The sequence below is a fragment of the Odocoileus virginianus genome, chromosome 16 (genome assembly GCF_023699985.2).
Source record: "Odocoileus virginianus isolate 20LAN1187 ecotype Illinois chromosome 16, Ovbor_1.2, whole genome shotgun sequence".
NCBI classification, from domain to species: Eukaryota; Metazoa; Chordata; class Mammalia; order Artiodactyla; family Cervidae; genus Odocoileus; species Odocoileus virginianus.
Genome location: NC_069689.1, coordinates 9,126,655 through 9,151,692, shown reverse-complemented (window position 1 = coordinate 9,151,692; position 25,038 = coordinate 9,126,655). Strand labels below are relative to the sequence as shown.

Here is a 25,038-nt window from a genome sequence, read left to right as displayed (position 1 = left end):
TACAAGGAGTACTGTGATGTTTAAAAAAAAAAGTTAAATCTTTTCACAGGTAATCTTCTCTTATCCAAAATTCATTCAAGCTGTTTACCATACTTAGTGACTAGTTTTGTATATTTTTACACAAGGAATAAATGTCTCCGAAGGAAAAGAAGTGTTTCTACCAAAAATTATATGCCTTTTCCAGAACCGAATCCTATGCCAGACATTTCAGGAGACAAAAATACTGTAGCCTGAAGCCCTCCATGGCCAGACATGAAGAACAAGAACAATCAAAACGGCAATAGCAACTCACCCAGCAACTGCAGTACTTAACCTACTCTCAAGGCAACTGCTTCTGAACCAGGGGAAGAACCAAGCAAGCGGCCCTCCAAGCAACACATTCACTTCCCTTCCAAAAGGGGGAAATGGGGAGCAGCCGGTCTTTCCGCCTGCCCCAGCGGCTCTGACCTCTGACCTGCTGTCACACACCTCAGTCCCACACAGGCTTGTGCTTCTGGGTACTGGAGGTAGTTTCAACACCCTTGCCCTGTAAGGTTAAGATGGAAACCGTGCATTTTCAAAATGCTCATGAATGTACAGAAGAACCAAACTGTGTGATTTTGTTTTTTTTTTTAAAGAAGCTTAAGGAGAAGTTGTATTTTAAATGTGACAAAAATAGCTTAACTCATGTTCAATGCGGTTTATTTGAACATCAACAATTAGATGTGTCCACGACTGGATGCCACACTATCTGCACTGAATTATCCAACTGAACCCATGCATTTATGAGGCACTTTTTAAAAAATAAGCAAACAAGCCCCCTGCTTGATATTTTTTCTATAATAAAATGTCAGCATAAAGAGAATGAAACACAAAGGAAAATTATCAAGCCATAAAGTAGAGAAAGAAGGTAAATGTCTTCCTTCGTCTTTTATCTTTAGCTCACCATCACAAAACGAGTTAGTAAGTACGAAGGAAGCTGTTTTGTACGTAAGTCTTTTTGAAGTGTCACTCTGGTTTTATCCAGCCATTGGTAAATTGGTCATCTTTCCACTAGCCGGCCAGAGATGAGACACAGTGAAAATCAGCAAATGACAAAAGCTTCCCATAAATCAGCAGAATTTTACTGAAAGGTTGGCACGTTTAACATTTCAAAAAAAGAGCTTTGTGGAGCCTACTTTTGCATGCTCTAAGAACCAATCAAAAAACAGCCTTCTTCTTAAACAATCCTTCAGTAAAAATGAAAGATTTCTATTACAAGTGTTATTTGATTTTTTGTTGTTGTTGTTTTGTTTTTTAATCACACCTTCTCAGAATGTCTGGTGATTCCGAGTGAACTAAATTTGCACACACACTCCTACTTAGTTCTTTCCCTGAATGTTCTCAGCAGGAAGCTGCCTGGCTCACCTAATATTTCCAGAGCACAGTATTTGTCCGGCCTGTTGACTTTTCAGAGCTGGATTAAAGAAAAAGTAAGACCTGGATGAACCGGAGGGCACACAGCATTACACCTACACCAAGCAGGAAATACTTTTTCGGAAGTCCAATTAAAAAAACCGAAAAGTTAATTGAAGATATATTAAAAACTGAGAAGTCACAATGTTAATTCTGAAGTGTCTCCAGCAAACAACTGTTACATTCTATGTAAGACCTGTCTTATAATAAAAAAATATCTGACACTCTGAGCCCAAGGTCTCTCACAGAGCTCCCTGCCGGTCACCGAAGCTGAATGAGCATCTGAAAGGGCAGCGTGGGCGTTTCTGACACGAAGGACCCGGGAAGCGACACTGCACCTCTCACTTCTCACTCTGCGGCTTGGTCTCAGGACGCCATCCCAGTCCCCACGGGGAGGTGTCACTTCCTCCAGTGCAGACGACACGCACAAGCCCCCAACCGGCCTCGTAGACTCGTCCCATCCCAACCCTAACCGTGCGAGCCCCAGTGTAAGAGGAGAGCCTGAGAGTCACCGTGACCTCCCTGTGGGACGAGCGCCCGCACACCGAGGCCCGGGACTTCTGCAGCGGGTCGGGGAATGGGGGCACCCGACCAACACAGGATGCTGAGCGGCGGGGTGGGCAGGCGGCACAGAGGGACCCAGAGCCCCGTCCACCACCGCCTCCGGCTGGGCTCCGGTCTGCCCTGCATCCCACGCAGTCCTACAGAATCCTAGAGGAAGACCGGCGGAGAGGGCGGCCGCAGGTGCAGACCCGAGGGGCCACACTAGGGTAGGTGGGCCCCAGTGAGAGGGCAGGTGGTGAAGGGAACGTGCGAGGTGACGGGAAGGCCAGAACGCCTCTCTACGAGACAGAACTGGCCAGAGGGCCGTCTGGAGTTGGGTGAGGGCGTATGCGGTGGCACCTCCTCTCCCATAACCCCAGGGTCCCTCAGGGAGGGCCTGCCAGGGGACGGCTGGTGGGATGACCTGGGGCTGGCCTGGCTGCGGCAGGGGGGCCTGAGGCAGGCAGTGACTTCCAGGCCAGACCTGTCTACACCTCCTTCCGCTCTCAAAGTGGCTGCCACCCTCTGAGGACGGCTCTCGCCCCTCCGTCTGGCCCTGACCCACCTTCCCTGCCTCAGGGTTCCCGGCTCCCAGCCCATATCTGCATGAAACTCTTCAGCACCTTATAGTCACAGCCGCCACCCCGCTCCCCACAAGTCCTCCCCTTCACCCAGCGAAACTCCATCTTTCTCTGCGACCAGCTCACCTCAGCGAGGCCTCTCTTTCTCCAGATGGAGGAAGCTGCTAAGGGGAGCAGGTAACAGAGCCTAGCTTACCCACCATCCGGCACAGAAAAGGAGCGGGCTGCACCTGGCACAAAAATGGGGGAACCCACCACATGAAGTGGGGCCTCTGGCACAAGAAGTGGGGGAACCCACCCCAGGATGTGGGGCATCTGGCACAGGAAGTGGGGGAACCCACCACAGGAAGTGGGGCATCTGACACAGGAAGTGGGGGAACCCACCACAGGAAGTGGGGCATCTGACACAGGAAGTGGGGGAACACACCACAGGAAGTGGGGCATCTGACAAGGGAAGTGGGGGAACCCACATAGGAAGTGGGGAATCTGACACAGGAAGTGGGGGAACACACCACAGGAAGTGGGGCATCTGGCATAGGAAGTGAGGGAATCCACCACAGGCAGTGGGAGCATTCGGCACAGGAAGTGGGAGCATAAGGCACAGGAAGGGGCCAGCACCGGAAACGTCAGACCCTGGCACCCTCCACTTCAACTTGCAGTATTAAAACTAAGAACAAACCACCAATAAGTGCTGACAAAAACCAAAGTAAAACTATCAAGTATAGAATACAGAAAAGAGGCTAATTCCTCTAATATAACAGGGACATATCAGGGAATGTTAGAACATAAAAGTTCTAAGAAATTTCTAGCAACAAACCAATATGATGCGTGGAGAAAGGGCAAGGATACCAGCTAGACATTAATCAACTATTCAAATAGTTACACAGTGTTCATTGGGGGAGGGGTACAAGAGGACAGGAGGGGCAAATCAGACAAGTGGGCTCCAGAGAAAGGCAGGTGCCCGCTGTCAAGTTGGTGCCTCCACGTCTCCACAGGGACCGAGCGGGAGAGAGGCAGTAACTACCCCAGGTCCCACCAAGCCCCTGCATCACCACCCAGACTGCCAACCACTGACCTCTGGCACAGCACCTTCGGGCACCCAGCCCACACTCAGCATCTTAGGCCAAGTCAGGTACTGACTGTGATACTCCTCACAAAAGGGGGATTTCAAATGAAGTAAGAAATATCTAATTTTTTACATCAGTTTGGCCCCCTAATAGCTCTATTTTCCACAAAATATACAGGGCCAATAGTATAGGAATGATGTGTCAAAAGTCAAATTTGTCCAGCTAGAAATAAATTCAAATGGTAGGAGCAGAATAAGACAAGCAGTCTGGTTGCTTCAACAAATAAACTGCAACTGGGGAGAAGACGGAGAAGAAACCTATAGGTTAAAGGAGAACGGGGAGGTGGGCAGTCCAAACGCCATGAGTAACTTTGTTTTGGCCGCTACAGAACAAATTTACTGAAAACAACAGCAGAAAAGGAGAAATTTAAACCCTGACTGCATATTTGATGGTACTGAGGAATTATGGTCATTTTTTCAGTAACATAATACTGAAAAATATGTTTCAGTAAAACATAATACTACTATGTTTTTGTTATATGCTATGTTTATATGGCTAAGGCCTTATCTTCCTGAGGCATACAGGGAAATATTTACAAATGAGATGACAGATGTCTAGGATTTCCCTGAAAATCACTCTTTTTGGGGGAAAAGGGTATCAAAATGAAGATGGACAGTGACTTAACAACTGTTGAAGGGAGTGACTGAAACAAGGGTTCACTAGTCAATTATCTCTACTTTTTAACACATTCGAGATTCCTATAATAAATTTTGTTTTTGGTTGCACTGGCTATCTGTCGATGTGCAAGGCTTGCTCTAGTTTCGGTGAGCGGGGGCTACCCTTCATGGTGGCGCGCAGGCTTCTCACTGTGGTGGCTTCTGTTGCAGAGCAAGGGTTCTACAGCACATGCTCAACAGCTGCGGCACATGGGCTCAGCTGCCCCATGGAGGGTGGGATCTTCCTGAACCAGGGACAGAACCTGTGGCTCCTGCATTGGCGGGTGGATTCTTATCCACTGTACTACCAGGGAAGTCCCTATAATAAAAATTTTAAATGGAATTATAATCAATAACTATCACTTTTATTAACACTAATTATAAAAATGAAGAGCATCAATATATGAAAAATTCAAGCCCCTCCAAAAACGAACAATGACATTTTCAAACACAGTGTCCTTGACTATTTCGTATCTAAATGGAGGACAACTGAAGGCATGACAGGGATATTAGGTTAGAAGTTTCTGAAAAATTAGTTTCCTTTTACAAATACTCAAACCAATTGCATTCCAAACAGAAAGAATTCAAATCACCAGAGCTCTTCTCTTGTCACAAACCACACAGCAGTTTTCCTCACTGGAAGCGTATCTGGGCACAAAAATCAACTACATGCCCAGGTTATTTGTTATGAGTTCGTTTGCTTTATTGCTGGAATTCCTTCTGGGCCATAAAACAGGTTTATGAGCTGGTAAACATTTCATATGAACTCTGAAAAGCTGCCATGACGAACAGCTTCAGTGTTCCGTGTAGCAGGTCTCTCCCCTGACCTGACCGATGCTAGTACAGCACTGAGTATTCTAAACTCCACCTTCAGAAGGGCCAGGTGATGCTCTGACTGCTGAACGCTTACCGAAGGATCCCCTTCACTGTGGAGAAATGAGAACACTATGGGAAAAGTGGGAAAAACAGTTAAATTTCTCCACTCCAAATTTCATTTTAAAAAACATTTAAAATCCATTTTATTGCCGGATATTTTTCTCAGATAATAAATGTAATATTTTAAGCATCATTAAACTTACAATTCAAAATAATTGCTGTAGTGGGGAAAAAAATAAGCCATAAGAAAAGATAACACGGGTGGTACTGTGAAATGGATATTAAGAATGGTATGAATTTTTTGTTTTTTTATTCTTATGAAATCAAGTTTTATATATATTAATATATATATAAACAAACTAGAGTTGTTACAAAAATGCTATCAGAGAAGAAAATTATCAAACCTGATGGACTAAGGATCTAGCGGTACTCAAAAACATCACCCCTCAACAGGGACAACTAGTAACTCAGTATTATTTTTAGGGAAGCTTTCTAAATACTCCAGGACAAAAAGAACAACCAAGGATTATCAGTAATTGAAGGAAAATCATTAAGAGGAAAAGTTCCAAGGTGAACAAAGAACTGACTCCAGAGGAAAGAGATAAATCAGGAAGAAGAAAACTTTAAAAAATTCTAATTAATGGACTTCCCTGGTGGTCCAGTGGTTAAGAATATGCCTGTCAATGCAGGGAACATGAGTTCAGTCCCTGGTCTGGAAAGATTTCACATGCTGTGGAGCAACTACGCCCATGTGCCATGATCCCTGAGCCTGCACTCCAGGGCCCACCCACAACTACTGAAGCCTATGCACCTAGAACCCATACTCTACAACCCAAGAGAAGCCAGCAGCTAGAGGAGCTCCCATTCACAACTAGAGAAAGCCTGCCTGCAGCAACAAAGACCCAGTGCAGTCAAAAAAAAAAAAAAAAATCGGATTAATATTCTCAGAAAGAGGAGAGAGTCTAGCCTCCTACCACCCTGCACCTCACCACAATCAAAGAGCAGTGTCTTCTCCAAGAGGAAGACATTCTGACCCCAGAGTTCCATTCTCAGTCAAACACACACCACTAAAACGAGGGCACTGGAAGACATTTTTAGAAAAGGAATAACTTGGAAAGATTACCACCCTTGAATCTTACATGGGGGAGAAATGCTATATACACTTATGTGTGTATGTATAACATATGCATATCCCCTCCACAACCATGAAAGTCTTTCCAGGTGGCGCTAGTGGTGAAGAATCTGCCTGCCAATGCAGGAGACCTAAGAGACGTGGGTTTGATCCCTGGGTGGGGAAGATCCCCTGGAGGAGGAAATGGCAACCCACTCCAGTATTCGTGCCTGGAGAACCCCACGGTCACAGGAGCCTGGCACGCTACAGTCCATGGGGTCACAAAGGGTTGGACATGACTGAAGCAACTCAGCATTAGTCCACCATGTAAAGACTCTAGCCAATCATCAAAATGGAAGAATCCAAGAAAGTGACGTGAGCATAAGAAACAGAGGCAGCTGTGTATGACCCAGAAGCAGCAAAGGAAGTTAGGAAGAAGCCCAGGCACTCTTCAACACCAGCACCTGGATGACCCTCTCGCTCAAGACACAGGATAGGCGCCTTCTCTCTGGGTCCATCACACAGCTGGGTTTCACAGTGAATACCAGTTGCATACCTATAGCTATTTTAAATTCTGTTTATTAGTTTCCAAATCATACAACCAACTTAGACAAAACAAAAAAGATTTCTGTAAGTTACAACATAACATAAATGCTATAAACTCTAAAAACATAAAATTGGTGAAAGTGAACTGAAAGTGAAAGTCGCTCAGTCGTGTCCAACTCTTTGCAACCTCATGGACTACGTAGAGTCCATGGAATTCTCCAGGCCAGAATACTGGACTGGGTAGCCTTTCCCTTCTCCAGGGGATCTTCCCAACCCAGGGATCAAACCCAGGTCTCCTGCATTGCAGGTGGATTCTTTACCAGCTGAGCCACAAGGGAAGCCATATTCCAACATTAATTTCTTATGAAACATTTTAAATAAATATAAACATATTTTTATGTTAAAAAAACCTTTCAAATCAATATTCAATTTCAATGGAAATTCTAGATTATGCTCTAAAATCTAAAAAGAAGTCATAATACAACTAGAGGGAAGAAGACTTTTTCCCTCTGTGACATACCCTTCTATACTGCTTGAATTCACTAAATTAGGAGCATACGTCATTTTTTATAATTTTAACACTACTTAAAATAAAAACAGTACTGGCCAAATACAATTTCTGTGATACAGGTGCTGACATTTTTAATGCTTGGTACAAAGGACAATCCTAAATGACAAAGAACTGGACCATCTGTGACCACCCTCCATGAACTATAACAGAATTCAGCGTTAAGGGAAACAGGCAGTGGATTTAGAAAAATCATTCTCTCTGGAGAATTTTAAAAGCCAAAACAATTTCTGGTGGTATCACTCTTCATTAATGGCCCCAAGCTGGATAGCTGAGATGTACACTGAATGAATGGATAAACCATGGGGAAGGAATTCAGTGGAATTCAGCAACCAGAAAGAACTAGCTGTTGTTACTTACACTCAATAACATGGATGGATCTCAATCACTTTCATTTGCAATTACTTTTTTGTTAGAGTAAAAGATATATAACATAAAATTTGCCATTTTAATCATTTTTTAAAAATAAAAGAGACTCAAATGGCTAAAACTGAAAGAAGGATATTACTGTAGATCTTATAGAAATAAAAGGATTAAGAAATACTACAAACAACTGTATGCCAACAAACTAACCTGAACTAAATGAACAAGTTCCTAAAAAGACAAAACCTACCAAACTGACTCAAGAAGAAACAGAAAATGTGAACAGATGTAAAAGTACAGAGACTGAATTAGTAATCAAAAGACTAATCACAAAGAAAGCCCAGCTGGCTTCATAGCTGACTTTTATCAAACACAGAAAAAAGCATAATTAATGGTGAAAGATTTGAGATGCTTTCTCCCTAAGATTAGGAATAAGAATGTCCATGCTTGCCACTTCTATTCCCCCTGTCCTAAAGGTTTTAGTCAGGACAAATAGGCAACAAAAATAAGCAAAAGGCATCCAAACTGGAAAGGAAGGAATAAAACAACCTCTATTCACAGGTAACATGAATTTGTATATAAAAATCCTAAGAAATCCACTTTAAAAAACCATTAGAACTAATAAAAAAGTTAAGCAATTTTGCAGGATACAGAATCGTTATTAAAAAAAATTGTACTTGTATAAATTTGCAATAAACAATCCAAAAATGCGATTAAGAAAACAATTCCGCTTATAATAGAATTTTTAAAAAGACATTTGGGAATAATTTAACAAAATAAGTACAGATCTGACATTTTGCATTGTGAATGAAATTAATGCAGTAAATGAACACTTAAAAAGCTAAAATCACAAATTTTGTATCATATGTATTTTACCACAATAAAAAAGTAAAAAAAAGTTAAACTCTGAAAACTACAAAATATATATATATACATTTCAATTTGGAGATCTAAATAAGCAGAAAGCCATATCATAATCATGCACAGCAAAACCTAATACTGTAAGATGACAATACTCCCCAAAGTGATCTAGAGATTCAGCGTGGTCCCTCTCGGAATGACAGACGGCTTCCTTATAGAAACTGACACATTGATCCTAAAATGCATATGAAAAGTCAAGGAACCCAGAACAGCGAAACAATGCTAAGAAAGAACAAAGTTGGAGAACTCAAACTCCCTGATTTCAACACTTAGCAGAAAGCAACAGTAATCACGAGAGGATGGTAGTATATAGTACAAAGACAGGCATATACATCAATAGAACATAACAGAGAGCCCAGAAATTACACATTTATGGTCAAGGGGGCCAAGACTATTCAATGGGGGCGGGGGGGGGGGAGTCTCTTCAATAAATGCTGCTGGGAGATCAGGACAGCTACATGAAAAAGAATGAATTAGAACTTCCCATCTCACACCTTATTTCTTTAAAAAAAAAAAAAGAAACAGATCAAACACCTAAATGTGAAAGCTAAAACTATAAAAACTATGAAATTCCTAGAAGAAAACACAGGTATAAAATCATTGTGACCTTGGATTTAACAAATTCTTAGATATGACACCAAACGCAACAAAAGCTAAATTGGATTTCATCAAAATAAATAACTTGGGCCTCAGAGGGAACCTGTAAGAACGTGAAATGACAACCTACAGGAGAAAATATCTGTCAATCACAGGTCTGATGTAGGATCTGTATCCAGAAGGTAAATAACTTACAACAGAAAGCAGACAGACAACGCAACTAAAAAATGAGCAAAGAACCAGAACAGACATTTCTCCAAAGAACATATACAAACGGCCAATAACAAAACAATAAACAAGATACTCAACATCATTAGCCTTTAGGCATAAGCAAAACAAAACCACAGCGAAACACCACTTCACACACACACCAGGACGGCTAGAATAAGAAAGACAAATAACGACAAGCATCTGTGAGGATGAGGAGAAGCTGGAACCCCACGGCTGCCAGGGCGAGAATGTGAACTGGGACAGCTGTTACGGAAAACCACCTGGCAGGTCTTCAAAATGCAGAGCATAGTGTTACCAAAGGACCTACCAACTCCACTTCCAGACACATGCTCAAGGGAAATGAAAACACATGTCACGTAAAAACCTGTACGTTAACCGTTCACAGCAGCATTACTCAGAACAGCTCAAAGGTAGAAAGAACCCAAATGCCCATCAACCGAGCAATGTGTAAACAAAATGTGGAATATCCATCCGATGGAACATTATTCAGCAATAAAAAGGAATGGAACACAGATATACCCTTGAAAATATTACAGTAAGTGAAAAGAATGCCATCACAAAACATCACGTATTACATGACTCCATCTGTAGGAAATGGCCAGAATGCGCAAATGTATAATAAAACTAGATGTTTGGCTGCCTGGGGGTGGTGAAGGAAAGAAGGAGTTAGGACTGATAGCTAAAGGGTTCAGGATTTCTTTTTAAGGTGATGAAAATATTTGAAAATAAATAACACAGATAGCTACCAAATTCTGTGAAATACTAAAACTACTTAACTCTACAATTTAAACAGGTAATTTTCATGTGGATTATATCTCAATAAAACTGTTACAAACAAAAGAAATCATTTGGTAACTGTAAATGGCAGAGAAATCTTCCTTTTTCACTAAAATAATCAGTTAGCTGTACAGTTCAATTCAAGCTTCATATTGTCGACAGACCTCTGGTTTCTGTTCAGTAACCTTCTTAATATATCATTTCACAAAGATTATCAAAACTTCACGAACACAAACCGTGCTTTAAAAAAAAAAAATATATATATATATGTATTTGTAGAAGAAAATTTATCCAGGCTTATCACTTTGATTACATAAAACCACAATAATGCCTGATGTCTTGAGAACATTTTTTATGTCCTAATACAGTCTAATATAAATGCTACCCTTGACAGCTTAATTGGTGAAACTGGCATAGAGCATTCCCAATAATTTCCCAATCTGCTGCCAATTAGACAATATATCCTACATATTTGAAAGCAATACCTCATCAGCATTCTCCCAGATTCATCTGAAAGATGATTTGTTAATATACTTAAAGATGTTTCAACAATCTGATTTCAAATACTCAGGGCTAAAAAAGAAACAAACCTGAGCTGCAAAATTATTTTCTTAAGAATTGCTGCAAACCCATTAATTATAAAATCAACATCTTTCTCAACAAAGAATACAGATGCTATTTCAAGTTAAAAATAGTAAGTTAAAAAATTAAATTAACCCCCCTAATTTAAAATTTTTAAACAAAAAAGAGAGAAACCCAGTGTTTTCAATTGAATTCTTTCATGTGAATGGGGTAAAGTACAAGAGAACAACAGTCTTAAAACGCAGTTTGAGTGTCATGGTTAATTAAGGGAGGTCTGTCTACCTTTGGATTTCATTTATTTATGGTTTTAGAAAATCATGACTGGCAAGAGCATTTCTCATTCTATTCTTTGTTTTAAATTAGCGATTTCTTCCTACGTACCAAAAGCCTTGGAGTTAAACAGAACCAGCCTGTGTCACTTCAAGAAACATCAAGTTCGTGCACAGGGTCCCTGAGGCCCAAGAGGCCAGCTCAGACACCGCCCCTGCCTCGCCCCGAGTCCACCCAGGGTGCTGCCCCAGCATCCCTCCTGCCACTTGTCAGCTCTCAAAACATCCAAGTCCCCCGTTTTCACGCCCTTTTACCCATTCTCCTTTCTCTCTCTCTCTCTCCTTTCTCTCTCCAATGCTGTCCAATTACTGGGAAAAAACGCTGCCCTCCCATATCTGCATTTCTCCCTTCTACTTACAGGGGAAGCTTTCTAATACATGAGTCAATATAACAGAAAGACAATCCAGCCAAAAAAACTAAAATGGTAATTGTACACCCTGACTTCATTTAGAGATGAAAACCAGGGTACCTTTCAGTTACTTCTAGTGTATAGAACAGCCTTATCTCTGCATCATCTGGAAGCTCTACTAAAATGATAGCATGGATTACAACGGGACGTAGCCTCAAGGATAACACGAGCTCCAGAGAACAGGAATTCTGTTCACCACGGCAGTGCCTGGGCACCTCTTAAGTCCAAAAGAGTACTTGCTGAATCAAAGACAGACGACGACAGTAGACTAGAAAAGCCAACACAATTTTGTACAGAGGAAATGAACAAGCAGCAACTAATTCAGCCAAGATAGAAAAGCGCAAGTTAACTATGTGAGGGAGGGATAAGAAACAGGGATCACCAGCAGCACCAGTGTCTTGCAAACTAAACAGAAATGAGTGTCACCAGGCGGCACAGCAGGGAAGAATCCACCTGCCAACTCAGGAGACACAAGAGACGCGGGTTCAATTCCCGGGTGGGGAAGATCCCCTGGGGAGGGAATGGCTACCCACTCCAGTATTCTTGCCTGGAGAATTCCATGGACAGAGGAGCCTCACGGGCTACAGTGGGTCAGACAGGACCGAGTGACTAAACATGCATGCAAACAGTAAGGGACAGAGAATAAAACGGGCTTTAAGTCTGCACGACCATACACAAAAATAAACTCAAAATGGACTAAAGATCTAAATAGAAGACCAGAAACTATAAAACTCCTAGAGGAGAACATAGGCAAAACACTCTCCGACATGAATCACAGCAGGATCCTCTATGACCCACCTCCAAGAATATTGGAAATAAATGCAAAAATAAACATATTGGACCTAATGAAACTTAAAAGCTTTTGCACCACAAAGGAAACTATAAATAAGGTGGAAATTCAGCCCTCAGATTGGGAGAAAATAATAGCAAATGAAGCAACAGACAAAGGATTAATCTCAAAAATATACAAGCAACTCCTGCAGCTCAATTCCAGAAAAATAAATGACCCAGTCAAAAAATGGGCCAAAGAACTAAACAGACATTTCTCCAAAGAAGACATACAGATGGCTAACAAACACATGAAAAGATGCTCAACATCACTCATAATCAGAGAAATGCAAATCAAAACCACAATGAGGTACCATTACACGCCAGTCAGGATGGCTGCTATCCAAAAGTCTACAAGCAATAAATGCTGGAGAGGGTGTGGAGAAAAGGGAACCCTCTTACACTGTTGGTGGGAATGAAAACTAGTACAGCCGCTATGGAGAACAGTCAGGAGATTTCTTAAAAAACTGGAAATAGAACTGCCATATGACCCAGCAATCCCACTCCTGGGCATACACACTGAGGAAACCAGATCTGAAAGAGACAGGTGCACCCCAATGTTCATCGCAGAACTGTTTATAATAGGCAGGACATGGAAGCAACCTAGATGCCCATCAGCAGACGAATGGATGAGGAAGCTGTGGTACATATACACCATGGAATATTACTCAGCCATTAAAAAGTATTCATTTGAATCAGTTCTAATGAGATGGATGAAACTGGAGCCCATTATACAGAGTGAAGTAAGCCAGAAAGATAAAGAACATTACAGCATACTAACACATATATATGGAATTTAGAAAGATGGTAACGATAACCCTATATGCAAAACAGCAAAAGAGACACAGATGTACAGAACAGACTTTTAGACTCTGTGGGAGAAGGCGAGGGTGGGATGTTTCAAGAGAACAGCATGTATATTATCTATAGTGAAACAGATCACCAGCCCAGGTGGGATGCATGAGACAAGTGCTCGGGCCTGGTGCACTGGGAAGACCCAGAGGAATCGGGTGGAGAGGGAGGTGGGAGGGGGATCAGGATGGGGAACACATGTAACTCCATGGCTGATTCATGTCAATGTATGACAAAACCCACTGCAATGTTGTGAAGTAATTAGCCTCCAACTAATAAAAATAAATGAAAAAAAAAGAATAAACATAAAGCACTTGGAATAATGTCTAGAGATAATAAACGTGGTGTTAGCTCTCTTAAAAAAAAAAAGTCTGCACAAGAAGCAGTTACACTCCAGATATCTCCCACCCTCATCCCATTGCCCGCAACCCCCCCCCCCACCACCAGCTCGCCCACCTTCCCAGAATGCTGGCAGCTGGGCCTGTACCACACTGGCCACCATCCAGGCTGGAGACCAGAAGCCCTGCTCTGGGAAAACCGATGGGCCCAGAGAAGGAACTACTCTAGCAACTCTGCTAGTGCCCCGCAAATGGGCCAGGGCCCCATCCTACTTCCTAACGGTGAGGCTCACATGTAAAGTTTATGCACACACAAGAGTTTTCAATCAGTCCACTCATAACTGTGGGAGACAGCCAATAATCACCAGGCATTTGAAGAAGAGCTTCTGACATCAAAGACAAAGACGAAAGTAAGAAACCAGATAAAAAGGACTCAGAAGAGACAGAAGACAACACAGGAAACAAAAAGAAAATGCCTACATAACTCCAATGTGCCCGTGTGCAGAGTACGTCATGCGAAACGCTGGGCTGGATGAATCACAAGCTGGAATCAGGACTGCCAGGAGAAATATCAACATCCTCAGATATGCAAATGACACATTTCAATGGCAGAAATGAAGAGGAACTAAAGAGCCTCCTGGTGAAGGTGAAAGAATGAAAAAGCTGGCTTAAAATTCAACATTAAAAAAACAGTATCATGGCATCCGGTCCCATGACTTCATGGCAAACAGATGGGGAAACAATGGAAACAGTGACAGACTTCCATTTTCTTGGGCTCCAAAATCACTGTGGATGGTGACTGCAGCCACAAAATTAAAAGATGCCTGCTCTTTGGAAGAATAGCTATGACCAAACTAGACAGATATTAAAAAGCAGAGACATCACTTTGCCGACAAAGGTCCATCTAGTTAAAAGCTATGGTTTTTCCAGTAGTCGTCTATGGATGTGAGACTTGGACTATAAAGAAAGCTGGGCGCCGAAGAATTGATGTTTTTGACCTGTGTTGTTGAAGACTTTTGCAAGTCCCTTGGACAGCAAGGAGATCGAACCAGTCAATACCCAAGGAAATCAGTCCTGAATATTCATTGGAAGGACTGCTGCTGAACCTGAAGCTCCAATAGTTTGGCCACCCAATGCAAGAGCTGACTCACTGGAAAAGACCTTGATGCTGGGAAAGACTGAGGGCAAGAGGAGAAGGGGGCAACAGAAGATGAGACGGTTGGATGCCATCACTGACACAATGGACATGAGTCTGAGCAAACTCTGGGAGATACTGAAGGACAGGGAGGCCTGGCGTGCTGCAGTCCATGGGGTTACAAAGAGTCGGACATGACCTAGCGACTGACCTAGATGACTGCCTTCATGAAACAGAAACAAGATGTTATAAAAAAGGGAATACTAGGGACATTAACACTTAGAAATGAAAGATATGATGATGGCAGAAAGAAAAATGCAATGTACAGACTAGAAGATAAAGTCGAAGATCTCTCCCAGAAAAAGAAGGATAAAAGGTCAACAACTAGAAAAAAGCAGGAGAAAGGAAATTAACAGAAAACTCAGAAGATCCGACATATGAATAACAGGCAATCAAAAAGGTTAGAATAAAGAAATCAGAGCTCATAGAGAAATAATACAGGAAAGTTTTGGACAGCCAAAGGACCCAAGTGCCACCCCCAGAAAGGACCCCCAAGGAACACTGGGGATGAACAAATCTCACCAAGGTGTGGGGATCACAATGGTCTCGGGCTTCCCCTTGTAACAACAGCCAGCAGACATCCGAGTCCAGCCTTCAAACTTCTGCAGGAAAATGAGTTTTAACCTAGAATTCAATACCCAGGTAAACTACCATTCAAATACAAAGGAAGAAAAGGCATCTTCAGACAGTTCTCAAAAAAATTTCTCTCTGATGAACTCTTTCCAGGGAAGCCACCAGAACATAAAACACTGGGTCCCGGAATTCTCATTCAATAGAGGAAGAGGCACAGAAAGAATTCCCATAAGGAATGAAGAGAAATCCCAGGATGGCAGCTAAGCAGCAGGCCTAGAGAAGACACAGCCTCAAGTGGAACAGGAAAATGAAAGGTTCTACAAGGGCTAAAAAGTGAGAGATCACTCGAGGTGGCTGACTGCACTGGGGAGTTCTAGTTGAAACCTGCACTGAAATCATGACTATACATTTGCATCCACGCTAAGGGAGAGAAAAAAATAATTCATTCCAATTAACACAAAAATAATTCCTTGTCTTAGTAGACTGGGACGGAATTAATTGCATCCTATGTGGCTTAGCCGTTAAGATGTTTACCCAATGATAATAAACACTGAATATCAATTTAAACAATTATTATATAGCCAGATTTGGAAAAACGAAGAGGAAGGAAGGGTGTATGTGTCTCAGCAATGCAGGGCAGTAGACACCTAAAGTTCTACGGCCTTCTCTTCCACAGAGAAAGTTAAAAGATAACATATAAAATGGAAAATCAGAAATAAGCAGCATAGGCATGCTACAGAGACACATGAAATTTGAGGCAGGAATTGCTAAATAAGTAATCATCAGTGCCAAAGACCTGATGCTTTCAAATTGTGGTGCTAAAGAAGACTTGAGAGTCCCTTGGATAGCAAGATCAAACCAGTCAGTCCTAAAGAAAATCAACCCTGAACACTCACTGGAAGGACTGATGCTGAAGCTTCAATACTTCAGCCACCTGATTCAAAGAGCCGACTCACTGGAAAAGACCCTGATGCTGGGAAAGATTGAGGGCAGGAGGAGAAGGGGACGACAGAGGATGAGATGGCCGGATGGCATCACCGACTTGATGGATGTGAACTTGGGCAAAAACCAGGAGACAGTGAGGGACAGGGAAGCCTGGCGTGCAGCAGTCCATAGGGCTGCAAAGAGTCGGACACAACTTAGCGACTCAAGAACCCCCACCATCAGCATCCACGGTTCTTCTCCCATCCACTTAACACCTTCGCCCTCTGCCTGGAATGTAGGTAAGAGGGTCACCCTCAGACCAGACAGTAGACTGGGCAGGAGAGGGCAGGTCCCTGAAGACTTCTTGGAATGAGGCTGTCAAACCAGCCCTGGACTGCTCAGAAGTCGAATGAAAGGCAAATCAACCTTGATTTTGTTTGAAGTGAGTGAAACATGCTCAGTCATGTCCAACTCTTTGCGCCTCCATGGACTACACCGTCCATGGAGTTCTCCAGGCCAGAATACTGGAGTGGGTAGCCTTTCCAGTCTCAGGGCATCTTCCCAACCCAGGGATCAAACCCAGGTCTCCCACACTGCAGGCGGATTCTTTACCAACTGAGCTATCAGGGAAGCCCTGATTTTGTTTAGGTCACTGTTATCTGATTCTCTGTCACTGGCAGCATAAGCTGATTATAAGGAGAAACAGAAGGGTTAAAACTGGTTGCTTCTGAGAAGTGAGAACCCAGAGCAGGCTGGCTGGTAAAGGGACTTTTGTCTTTCATCCTAACTCTGTAGAACTACTTTACTTTTAAAACTGAGTAAATGCATTACTTTGATAAAAGTAAAATTACATTTAAAGAAAATCACTCCACAGGGTATGGTCAGATGTGCCATTCATCTCAGCCTCTAAAACCAGGCTTAGCTGTATCTTTTTAGGTCTTTATTCTTTTATTTCTTTTTCTGTCATGCTGTGCAGCGTGCAGGATCTTAGTTTCCCGACCAGGAATGGAACCCGTGCCCTGCCCTGGGAGTGCAGTATCTTCATCACTGGACCAGGGAAATCTCTCAGGTAAGTTTTATTTATTTACTTTGAAAGAGTAATGTTCGTTTTTTTTTTTTTTTTGGCTGCAGCAGGTATTAGCTGTGACACGCAGGATCGTCGTTGAGCCTGCAGGATCTTCTGCTGCGGCTCACAGGCTCCGAGCTGGGGCATGCAGGCTCAGCAGTTACGGCCCACGGGCTAAGCCACCCCACAGCACGTGGGATCTCGGTTCCCTGAGCAGGGATGGAATGCAAGGCCTTGGCGTTGCAAGGGGATTCTTAACCTCTGGACGACCAGGGAAGTCCCCTTTAGGTCAATTTTAAATTCCAACGTTGGACCGCAGATTTCAGATCTGATTTTTCTCAAGGCAACAGAATCCAAAGTCATGGCACAAGTTTCGAAAAGGGGAGGGATGAAATGCAAGGCAGTGTTGAAGACTAATCAGGCAGAGATACTGAAATCTTCAAGGGAGAAAGGCTTTCATTTAGTTCTTGAGACCTTCAGCTAGGCCAGTGAGGATGGGAATGAAGGAAAAAAAAAGGTTAAAATAAAACTGAGATATTACATAGCAGGTGCCAGCAAGACGGCCCATGGCTGACCAGGAGCCCATGGAGGAGAGGAACCCTGGCTAGAGGGCTAGCTGCTCAGAAATGATCAGGGGAAAACTCCAGAGCCTGGTTTACCCAACAGAGAGGGGAGATGGGGGTGGAGGACAGACCATGCGCTCTCTCAAATTCCCAAAAGTTTTCGAACCCACAACTTGGAAGCAAGAGGAAGCATCACGTCAGTAATGTCAGCAGTCCCCTTAGAAGAGTAAATCTCATATATCTACAAAGATGCTCCAGTATAAGAAATTATATAATTAAAATTTTCTTCAAATCTCTAATTCTTTCCTAAAGATAACAAAATATCCAAGTCTATTATATTACATAACTGATCCTTTTCACAAAGTTTTAATCTGAAAACAATTTTGTTGCCAGTTACCTACCACTCAATAACACTGACCAAATATCTAATATGGAACACATTTAAAATCATACTATAACGTGTGACCTTCATCTCATAGTACCTGTTTTATTGTCTTAACAAAATTTCTCTGATAGATTTTAAGCCTAAATAAAGCCTTCAAAAATTACCATATGAAGTTTACATTGGCCAAACACTCATGATTTTGTTTTTTTTTTAATTTCTAGCTACAGCCCCAAGGACCATGGGACCTCAGTTCCCCAACCAGGGGTCAATCTGCGCCCCCTGCAATGGAAGGTGGAGTCTTAACCACTAGACCTCCAGGCAAGTCCCCAAATACTTACGATTTTAAATCTAAGGAAAGTGTATTTTCCTCTCATGCATTTTCATTATTAAGAGAGCTTCTCACACAAATTTCAGATGACACTAACATACTGTCATTTGGAACTTAAGAATCAAATTCAGGGCAGGGACTAAAAGATGTCATATTATGGGGGTTGGGGTGAGGGAATTACAGGGAGTTTTGTCTCCTTAATTCTTTCAAAATCTTCTTTACTTGCATTTTATCACCTTTTTGATGATGGGGGGAAAAAGGGTAAAAATTTGTATTTGGTTTCTTCCAGCATGATCCTTTTACTTTATTACTCTCAAAAAAATATATTTTGCCTCTTTACCAGGAAAAGAGTTCAATAGTTTTGTTGTACTTAATATAGTTTGGAATTAACAGTCCTGTTTGCTCGCATGTTTATCCGGCATCACCGACGTCAGCACAGACAGGACAAGACTTCCAAGGGAGTCAGGTGCTACAACAGGAGGCAGGGCAAAGCCAAGGGGTGCTCCTGTCCACACTGGCGCCGTATTTGGAGTTTTTACCTTATGTGCATTTGCAATTGAAGATCAATGCACTGCACCTCCTAAGCTCTTTCAGGCAGTGGGATCTTCAAGTGAGGGCAACTCACTCCAACTCCAGTTTCATTTACCGCAGGTCTAGGCTTAACAGAGACACCGCTGTCTATTTCAAAGCCCAACTGTCAATGGAGGAGGTTTCAAGAGAGAAAAGGTAAGGCTGGCTGGTTAATGTTTAATGGTTTCAGCTGTTCCGTCACAGTGCCATAATCAATATCACTCTGCACTTCAAATAGCTATTTACAAATCCAAATTGTGTTAACCTAATTTTTATTACACAATCCCAGTATTCCTCTACTAAGTTACATCTTATTATTCAAAAGATCTGTTTCTTAAAACGTTACTTTAAAAAAAAAAAGTGTTCCCATGTCATGCAAAAATTCTCTCTCGAGAAGCCACTAAGATTAAAATGCATGTTGAGCTATTTAGCACCATCAGTTAAGCCCCGAACACATTCAGTTTGGTAGAGACATCCCACTCACACTGGGCGCTGAGCATCCCTGTGCCAAAAGCTACAGGAATTCACACAGATGAGAGAGAACTCCAGACAAGGTAATGCTTCATTCCTAAGAAAAATCACCAATGAGGAAATTAAACAGAGGGCTACAGAGATGAATTCTACTGCTTCCAGAGGAAGTATGGTGGCACAGAGCGAGAAGCGGGCCTGGACTGGGAATCGGGGAACCAGGCTGAGGTCTGCCTCCCGCCTGGTCTGCAAGCCACATGGGGGCCGGGGCAGAGGACCACTGTGGTCCATCTAACGCCAATGGGCTGGAACTTCCAACATCAGCTCTGTCCAAACATAATACCCGTCATTATTTTTTTAAGTCAGGGAAAAAAAATTTAACACATGTACGAGTATTTTTATATAATGAAGATGAAAGACAACTTCACCTCATTTAGTTGTCCATATTTGTTGCTGTTTACTTGTAGAAATTTCAAAGTGTTTCACATGCTCTGCTTCAAACAGTATCAAATTTGCATTTAAAAAATAGCTTAAAGAAATACACATGCAAAGCAGGGTACTTCCAACTTTTAATTAAAGTCCAGGATTTCATAGAGGAGACTAATCAAACTATAAACATAATCAAGGGAAAATTAAAGGCAAAACCTACAGTGAAGGCTAGGATGAGTCTAGTCCCATGCAACCACTGTGGAAAATTCTCTTTTAAAACGTAAAACTTTATTACTTATACCTTCCAAATTTCCTCAAAGTCCCCAATAATTCTCAAATCTGGGCTGAATCGGGTATTTTTCTTCATTGAGCTTTAAGACTTCTACACAACTGTCAGCAGATACCTACCAAGGTTGGTCCTCTGCATGCCAGGACTCGACACATTAGAGGTTGCAAACATCATGCAGAGTGTAAATCTACAACTCGCAGTGTGGCAGTCTATATATATGTTTCTTGAGTAGAGTAGAAGTGATTCCCCCAGGAAGTCAGAGTACCTAACAATGCTCCGCAAACAATTCCACTCTTTGCTTTCCAACACAGTAACTAGGTGTTCCAAGCAACACTAAATAATGACTGCCCACATCCTAACGAGTGATACACACTGTGGCGTTACAATGGTGCATGTGTCAACGTATGTGACATTAAATGCCGCTTCTCAAATATATTACTAGTCCACGAAAAATGCCACCTAAATTAGAGTTCATTCTCTTATCTGTAATTTAAGCTCAGTGCAGACTGAATTCTTAGGAGGTAATGTCATTTATTTGTAATCATAATTTCCAAAGAGTCAAAATATTTCTATATGACAGCACACAGCTTCTATTTAGACTTGGGGAAAAGTCAAACCTCACAACATAAGACCGCCTCACATGCTGAGAGCTTCCTCCAATGAAACCCACCAGTTCAGAGCGGCTGGTACTGTTTGGTTTTAAGAGGGCTACACGGGAACCCCTGGTTCGGCCTTGGGATGAGTAAGCCCCTCCTGGGCACTGCAGGTTCCCAGGCCAGAGGCCTTTGGGACCACACCTCACCTGCTAACTCAACCTTCCATCTGCTTCCTCCTTTCAGTCACACATTGACTCACATGCCAAGCACTGAGTTGAACCTGATTGTGAAACTGTCTGGATTCCAAGATCAAATGCTCAGCAAGGAAGAGCAAACAGGATCCTCAGAAGGCTGGGATGTAAGAGGCCCCAAAGACTTCACTTTCAAAGCAACTGTGAAGTCAGGTTAATTATTCAGCTGGCGATCACATCACTAATAAATGACGCCAGAAAATGAACAGTACTCTCATTTTATTGATACTGTATGTAACCAGGAAGGGTGGTCAGCAGCAAAATGAAGCCCAAAACAAAGCGAAACAGGCTGTCTTGGGGCTGTGGGCCTCCTTTTCCTGCTGCTCTCACAAGACTTCAAAATTTCGCTCAAGAAGGAAGAAGAGAAAGCTCTCTAAAAAATGTAACAACGTAAGTTTTATTTGGTAAACAAAATCCCAAATTCCAATTACCATTCTGGCAGACCAGGGGTCCTAACTACAGAACACATTCATTTCTTTATGTAAAAAAGTCAGCTTTATCAGCCCCAAAGGTTAGAAATTACTGGTTCAAAACGGCACAGTCAGAGCCCAACGACGAAAAAGACCCAAGAATAGGATTTTCATACATTTGACCTGAACTCTGAACAGAAGCATCTCATCTTCCTTCTAGGTAGTTTTAAACGAGGTTGAGGGTCTTGACAAGACGCCCAAGTTAGAGAAAGATAAGATGTCGCTTTACACGTGTAGTTGTTTCTGGGGTTCTAACCGTTACACAGCTTAATCAAATTTCTGTCCTAGTAGAACATAGTAACTTAGCTGACCAATGATTAAAAAGCATGCAGAGGTCTGATGAAGAAAGTTTTACAGTGACTTCCATAGACTAACAGTTCCAGCTGCCCTCCCCTCCGCCCCCCCAAGCATTATCAGGGTCTGGCAAAATTACAATGAAAAAAATCAACCGACTCTCGCATGGCGTTTCACCACAAGGCTTTCGACTTTAAAATTCCCTTGGAGGTGGTACAGTAAAATGGATGTTCAGGCCCTGGACACCGAGGGATGCGGACAGGCTGTCACCTAGGAGGGGCTCCCAGGAGACGCGCGGGGGTGGGGAGGCGGACGCAGAAGGCACGCGCCGCTGCCCAAACGACCCAGCAGGGCGAGTTTGGGGGGAGGGAGGGCGAGGAACTCGACTCGGACTCGAGACCCCAAAGGCGGGGGCCGGGGGCGGATATCCCGGGGAGGGCTGCAGGAAACGATATCCAGGCTCGGGGAGGGTGGATCTAGGAAGCGGCCGGGGCGCGGGGCGGTGAAGGCGGGGGTGGGAACGAAGGATGTGGCTCCGAGGGGCAGGATGAGGGGGCGGGACGGCCCAGCGCGGACGTGCGAAGGCCGGGGAGGAGGGCAGGGCCGGGCCGAGAGCCGCGAAGGGGCGCGAGGAGCGGCCGGGCGGGCCCGGGAGCGGTGACGAGGCGGGGCGGGCGGCCGCCCGAGGACAGGGAGGGCGCGCCGGGGCGGGGGTCGCAGGGCCGCCGGTCACTTACCCCACTCGAGGAACTCGGCCACGTACTTGTCGCGGCGCAGGGCCGAGTGGCTGCACTCGGTGTACAGGCAGACGAGCACGTCGAGCAGCGTCTCCACGCTCAGGGCGCTCTCATTGCGCCAGGGCCCGTCCAGGAGCAGCTGCTCCAGCTTCTTGAGCCGCACCTTGGCCGACATGGTGCCGCGCGGCCCGCTCCCAACGCGCCGGGCCTCTCGCCGGCCCGCTCCGGCCGGTCCGTCAGGGCGCGCCCGCGGGGGCCCGGCGGCCGCGAGACCTGGCAGCCGCGGCGCCTCGCCGCCGCCCCGTCCGCGTCGTCGCGCCCAGGCCTAGGCCGACCTCCTGGGCTCGGGCCCGGCGGCGCAGCGTCTGGGGCGCCGGGCCCCGCGGGTCCATGGGCCGCTCCCCTCCCCTCGGCGCCGCCGCCCGCCCCGCCCGGCGCCGCTCGCCTCGCCCCCGCCGCGCGCCCCGCGGCCCCCCCCCGCGGCCGCGCCCTCCCTGCCGCCCACCGCCGCTGCCGCCGCCGCTCGCCGTCTGCCTGGAGCAGCGCAGAGCCCAGCGCTACTGCGCAAAGCCCGGCCGGCGCCCGAGCCCCGACCCCAGGCCCCGACCTGGCGGCCCAGCCCCGCGGCCCGCAGCCAACCAGGGCGCGGCCAGCGCGGGCGCAGCCAACCACGGCGGGGCCGGCCGCCGCCGCCGCGCTGACCTCAGCGCGCCGCCCCGCCCCGCGCTCCCGGCTCCCGGCTCCCGGCGGGGCCGGACCTCGCCGCTTGCCGTAGCGGGGCCGGGATGCTGGGAAGGCCGGGCGGGCGGGGTCGGCGGGCAGCACCGCCCGGCGGGGGCGGGCCGAACGAGCGGCCAGCGCGCCGCCGAGATTGCGGTGCCGGCGCGCGCGCAGGGGGCGGCCGAATGGCGCGCGCGAGCGTGTGGTGCGGGACCCGGCCTCTGTGTGCGGGGCCCGCGCTCCCGCCGCGCGCGGGCGCGCGCGACGCAGCTCCAGGAGGGGACCCCGAGGCTCGAGGAGACGCCCGCGGGCTCTGGCCTGCCCGGGGGCTTCGGGGTTGGTGCGCTGAGGCGAGCGTCAAGGCTACCCTGCTGCCGCAGTGCTGGCGACCTCGACCGCACGACGGGGTGTTTTAAAGCCGGGCCTCCTCTGAGCTGGGAGCGGCCTTTGGCAGAAGGCGGGCCCTGCTCCGACTTGACGGGCGGGAGACTGAGGTCCGGGCTGGGTAGGGGCTGCCGGAGAGGGGCCACCCAGCGCCCCAAGAATTCGTGATGCACCCCCAACGGCCGCTTCAAACTCTACTGCCCACCGTCCCCTCCACGCGAGCAGATGCCCTGGGGTGGCAGTTTGGTAGGAAGCGGCCTGCCGTTCCCTCTGGGCTGGTACTAAGATTGCAGGTTTCTACGTGTGTCTGGGGAAGGAGGGGGTGATGGAGAGTATCTGCACTCTGAGGAACCCTTGGCGTCGGAAGAGGAGGGGCAGCCTAGAACTCGTGGGGGCGTAACTGAGGCCATGGGGGTGAGCAGGCAAGGGCTGGGGAGCCAGGATGTAGGTTCAGTTCAGTTCAGTCGCTCAGTTGTGTCCGACTGTTTGCGACTCCATGGCCTGCAGCACGCCAGGCTTCCCTGTCCATCACCAACACCCGGAGCTTGCTCAAACTCATGTCCATCGAGTCGGTGATGCCATCCAGCCATCTCATCCTCTGTTGTCCCCTTCTCCTCCTGCCTTCAATCTTTCCCAGCATCAGGGTCTTTTCCAACGAGGACGTAGGCTTAGGGAATCCCTTAAGTGGGAGGAGGGGAGAGGGGGCAGCTTCAGGAGGAGCAGGGCAAGCCAGGCGGAGATGAGGTTGAAGATGGAGCACTAAAGAAGCCTGTGAAAAAACTAACCTATGAACATAAAATCAAATTAGCGGCTACCTCTGTTAGGGAGGCATTGAGTGCCATGGGTAGCAGGGAGCCCTCTGGGCTTCTAGGAATGTTCTGTAATTTGACTTGGATGGTGGTTATGCAGGACTCCATAGAAGGAACATTCTTAAACTGTACACTTGAGTAGTGCATGTCACTGCATCCCTATCATACCTTAATTTTTAAAAAGCAGGCATACAAAATCTTTGGTGTCAGAGGTCAGAGTAGTGGATACGTCAGGGAAAAAATGTGCTTTGGGACTAGGAACATTCTGTATCTTGACCCATCTTGCTATGTGGGCCTATACATACATGAAGTTTAAT

At 45.3% G+C, this 25,038-nt stretch overlaps 1 protein-coding gene across 1 annotated transcript in view; it reads right to left on the bottom strand.

The window, feature by feature from the left end:
* Positions 1–23,233, bottom strand: part of CDC42BPB (CDC42 binding protein kinase beta) — a 99,972-nt gene extending 76,739 nt beyond the window's left edge. Inside the window, exon 1 of the mRNA XM_020913531.2 lies at positions 22,809–23,233. Within this exon, the coding sequence (XP_020769190.1) occupies positions 22,809–22,983 (175 nt within the window). The 5' untranslated portion in view covers positions 22,984–23,233. The remainder of the gene's footprint in view (positions 1–22,808) is intronic.
* Positions 23,234–25,038: the final 1,805 nt, after the last annotated feature.